The sequence below is a fragment of the Sceloporus undulatus genome, chromosome 4 (genome assembly GCF_019175285.1).
Source record: "Sceloporus undulatus isolate JIND9_A2432 ecotype Alabama chromosome 4, SceUnd_v1.1, whole genome shotgun sequence".
Classification (NCBI taxonomy): Eukaryota; Metazoa; Chordata; class Lepidosauria; order Squamata; family Phrynosomatidae; genus Sceloporus; species Sceloporus undulatus.
In genome coordinates, this window is record NC_056525.1 from 134,846,771 (window position 1) to 134,851,589 (window position 4,819).

At 37.8% G+C, this 4,819-nt stretch overlaps 2 protein-coding genes across 17 annotated transcripts in view; one reads left to right on the plus strand and one right to left on the minus strand.

Moving 5' to 3' along the window:
• The window catches only part of LOC121928513 (protocadherin gamma-C5-like), a 368,742-nt gene that overhangs the window by 172,620 nt on the left and 191,303 nt on the right, over nucleotides 1–4,819 (minus strand). The gene's annotated exons all lie outside the window — the stretch shown is intronic.
• LOC121928036 (protocadherin gamma-B1-like) overlaps nucleotides 1,583–4,819 on the plus strand; it is a 5,606-nt gene continuing 2,369 nt past the window's right edge. The window contains exon 1 of the mRNA XM_042462222.1: nucleotides 1,583–1,662. Coding sequence (XP_042318156.1) covers nucleotides 1,583–1,662 — 80 coding nt within the window. The remainder of the gene's footprint in view (nucleotides 1,663–4,819) is intronic.

Here is a 4,819-nt window from a genome sequence, read left to right on the forward strand (position 1 = left end):
GTATTTCCTTCGCTCATCAAGAATGCTCTCCTGTTTCTCAGTGAATAAGCAGTTTCACTGCATGGAGCATCCTTCGATTGGCAATTCCTCTTTGCTGGCCAACAGTGGCACTCTGAGGCTGAAAAGGAGAACTGCAAGCCATGTCTCAAGCAAATGAAATAACAGTTTCTTACTTTTTTTCATGCCTGTGTGTAAACATTGTGAAATAAAGTAGGTGCTGTCATCAATGTTTTGGTAAATAACATTTATTTAGAGTTGTGTGTGTGTTTTCAGTAGAATTATTAAGAATTCAGCTTCATTGGGCAAAACTATATCAGAAAGCAAGTCGTGATATGTCTTTGTGACCACTGTGCTCTTAAAAAATGGAATGTATAGCTCTCTGAGGCTTTCTAGCAGGTGTGACTATGACGTTTGGACATTCGCATCTTTCACCAGTTAATATATACAGTTTCTCAAGTCTGCCTTTCCTACAAAACTGGACTTCTTCCCCATAATATTACATTTCATTTCTTTACCCCCATTGAGAACTATTGTTGTTCCCAACTTGTGAACCAATGCATTTAATGGGCTGTGAACCTTGGCATCTTGGTAGACAGATTAGGCTGTAAATGTGTGGATTTCATTCTCCGTATTAAAGTACTGTAGAATACAACTGAAATCTGTTGAATACAGAAAGGCTGGATTGCTGCTTATATAGTAATATTGTGGAATATTAAAAAACTTTTTTTTGTCATGAAAAAGTATCTTACTTCATTGGTAGTGATCTACCCAGCAAGGTGCTGGGCATGGATTTGTCACACTCCATAGCTCCAACTGAAAGCAGCAGGGGATGGTTCAAACTTTGGAGTGATGAAATAGAGTAGCCAATGAAGGGAAAGTCAAGCGTGCTTTTAACAAGACTTTCTGCCATTGTCTTTCTCCATTTTCTAGTGAAGACATCCCAGTTCTTTGTGTAGTATATGAACAATAGGAATTTGAGGGAGGGGGCTTCCCTCTGGTTGCATTTGGGCATTACTTTTGCTTTGCTTTATGCCAGGAAAATTGCAGGGATAGTGTCTTAATTTGGCTTTATTCACCTGCTTTCCCAAAGCTTCCAGCGCGTTACATTAGGCTGCTCTGCTGAATGGTGTCCCATCCTACCTTTCATTGAGAAGCAGCTCAAGCCTAAACAGTGACATCTAAACCTGTCCAGCTAGATGGGATAAAACAACAGGAACCTCATTGCAACACTTTTAGGGTGAAATAGCAAAGAAAAGCATGGGCCCATTAATTGATAGCAAAGGTCTCCATTTAATAGTATTTTCTTCCTGTTCTCTCTTTACGTTTGCCTGAAGTCATATTGGGAAGATATGTTAGTGGTGGTTAAGTTGAGCTTCTTCCAAGTTTCTGATATAAGGTCAAAAGGCTGAAACCAATTGTTTCTTATCTTAATATAAGATTTTGGAGCAATCTATGCATCCAGAGAAGGCATATATTATAGACCTCTCTGTGGATGAATATTTTCAGTTATCCCAGATATAAAATATATTCTGTAAGTAGAAAATTTGTAGGCCTTGGAAGATGGAGGAATATAATTGACAGAATGTACACCACATTTCTGCTAGACATACAAGATTTTCAGGAGCAGGAAAGGAGAGCATTAAACTATGTAGCTGAAGGCATGTATTAAGAAGCGATACAATTAGAAGGGCTAGATTATTCATATTAATTTTTCATACATCTAGATTATTGATCATAATAGGGTATAAATCTTGTTTAAGATCAGTGCTAGATCCTCTACACTGCATGACTGAATTGCCTACTTCAGTGAATGGCATAAAAGCTCTCCTAAAACAGAGTTAGGCAGATCACCCACTGACCCTAATAATGCAGGCCCCAAAACATGATTGTATACTGGAATTGTGTAAACATCTACCAAATGGTATAAATTGTTCTACAGACACAAAAGCAACATTTGGGAGAAGTACATTAACTTTTCAGATTCAGGCACGGCACAAGGGACAATCCTATGGACATTTTATTGTTATGTGTCTTCAAGCCATTTCTGACTTATGGTGACCATAATGTGAACCTACCATGGGGTTGTGTTGGCAGAATTTGTTCAGAGGTTTGCCCTTGTCTTCCTTTCAGGCTGAGAGAGTATGACTTACCCAAAGTCACCCAGTAGGTTTCCATGACCAAACAAGGATTTGAACCCTCGGTCTCCCAGGGTCCTAGTACAACCCTCAAATCATGACACCGTACTGGCTCTCATTGTTGACATTTACTAAGAACTGAATTTCATTTTGTTCAGTGGGAGTTACTACCAAAAATGGTATGTAGGAATTCAATCTTATTTTATAACAAAAATAATTACTAGTTTAAATAAAACGAAACAAAAAATTCAAGTTCTATGGAGTGTGTCGCATAACAAGTACCACCATAGCACGGCATTAGAATAATTTACTCACTATAATACAGAACCTTTACACAGTCACGTAAATATTATAATTGGCAACTATACAATTTTGTGTTCAATAAGTCCCCAAAACCTTTCTTCAGATATATATCTTCTAAATCAAAATAAAAAAGACACAAAGTATAGTTCTACCTTCAGTTTCTTCACATACCAGGCTCAAATGATAAATCTGAATTTGTCTGCATTGCTTGCTAAAATATCTCTGGATTTGGATAGGTGGACATAATTCACATTATGTATTTGGGAAAGGTGGCTATGCTAAGACAAATGTTTTAACCTGGATACCGTATATTCTGTGAAGTATCTCTCTCTGGTTTACTTTTAGAAAATCAATATTGGTTTTGGGAGATTCACATGGAAGTATTTACAACCCCATTTTTCACTCAAACAGATGCAATTTCCTGGAGGATTTAATTTTCTAGGCTTGAATTAGTATCATAAAGCATACTTCAAGTAACAGGGAAATATACCCTAAGTCAGATACTCCTCCTTGGGTAATGTTGGAGTCTTCTTACTTGGAGCTCCTTTTTGGATTAACTGCCTTTGGTTCTGCCCATTTAGGTCTGATCCATACTGCCATGCTAAACTAATTATATGGAACAAACCTTATTTGAAGACTGCAAAACAACCCATTTAATGAAAGAAATGGATTGATTGTGATATCTTTACTTGGAAAAAATTGATAGGTCTAAATATTCCAGTATACCCCTGAGTGCATTATGTCACAATTTACAGCTTCAACATCTTTTGATGTTGCTATATGGCCAGTCAGCTGGATTCCAACAAGGGAAATAGTTAAATACTTATTTGCAGGTACACTTCCTTGGTATCACAGTAAGTCACAGAGAAAAGAGAAAGCAACCAATTGATAAGGGGAAATTCGGATACATATAACACTTTAAAGCAGTACAATACAGAGGCAGGTATTCAAAGCACCCCTTCTGTGAATCTTTAAGCAACTCACACCACAAAAAGAAGAAACTGAGTTTGTGAGAGGGAATTAAAAATATTTTAACCAAGACTTTCCCACTATTGATCAAACCATTGCCCCAATAAAAAGAGACTTATTTTGAGTTTCGGAGATTAAAATAATTTGAAAAAGGAATAGGCACATTTCATTCCCAATACCTCTCCCATTCAGGTTGTGCTACCAGTTCAAAAAGCTAAACTTCTGTAATCATTCAAAGAAAATTGTTAACACTTAAAAAAAATGTTAACCCCATAGCAAGAATTGCTGTTGCTCGTAACTAAGATCAGTGCAATGCTGCTAGGGAATCCAGCCCTCCATTCTGCTCCCTTTGAAGGCGGCTGGGAAAATAAAACTCTGCGATGTCTGCATACACAAGCCAGCTATAGACAGATCGACCCCTGCAGAAAGACAGTTGGTTAAGGATGTCAGTCAACATTGCCCCAGTTTACATACATTTTATGGCTCTGATTGGTTCTGCGGAGTCCAGTTGGGCTGATATATACCCAGAATATTCTCTTATTTTACTTTCAGTTGTGTAACACATTATTTAAATCATTGACACTGAATACAGATTAGGAAAAAAAGAAAGCAGCTGCTTGAGCAAGTTAACACCAGGGGGAACAAGGCTGTGGATAAGAGAAAGGGGTTAGTGCCGCCTTTGCTCTAGTAGGCAGCCATCTTTGGGCAAGAGCTTTGAAAGAAGAAAGGAAGGACATGCCATGGGTGTTTGTGAAGTCAAACCCCACAAAAAGAATACAGGAGAGAATGAGCAGAACAGTTTGAGGGAAGGGACACATCCCATTCCCAATACTTCTCCCACTTAGGTTGTGGTATCAGTTCAAAAAGGGAAGGGAAGCTCTTTGGAGTGCTAAGCACAAAGAACACCTCAAAACAATGCAATATCCTTCCTCAAAGCAAATGTTTTACAAGTTTGTGACTTTTATTTGATTTCATAAGTTTTCACTACCCATGGATTATATACTCTACCTCATTCCAGTATATGAGTACATCAGTCTTTGCTCACTATTTTATGCACGTAATAATAACATCATTTTATCCTCTCTAGAGGCTGATGACGTCTTTTAGTCACTGTTTGATCCATTTATTGTATGCAATACAGGTGCCTGCCTTACCTTTTCCAAACTGTATTTGCCATGATGTTTACATATGCTGTAGGAGTACAGATAATAAATGAAAATGCTTACTAGTTTACAGAAATCTAGAGGAGATTCTTTATGTTTTGGAATTAATCTGTTAGAGCCTTACTGCATAACAAAAGAAAACTGAGAGACAGTGAGAGAGAAGCAGCTTTCTCCTTTCCTTTCTGCATGCTGTTGAAACACTTCCATTCCATCCTGAGGGATGCAGTCTTGGGCCACAATGGAAAAATC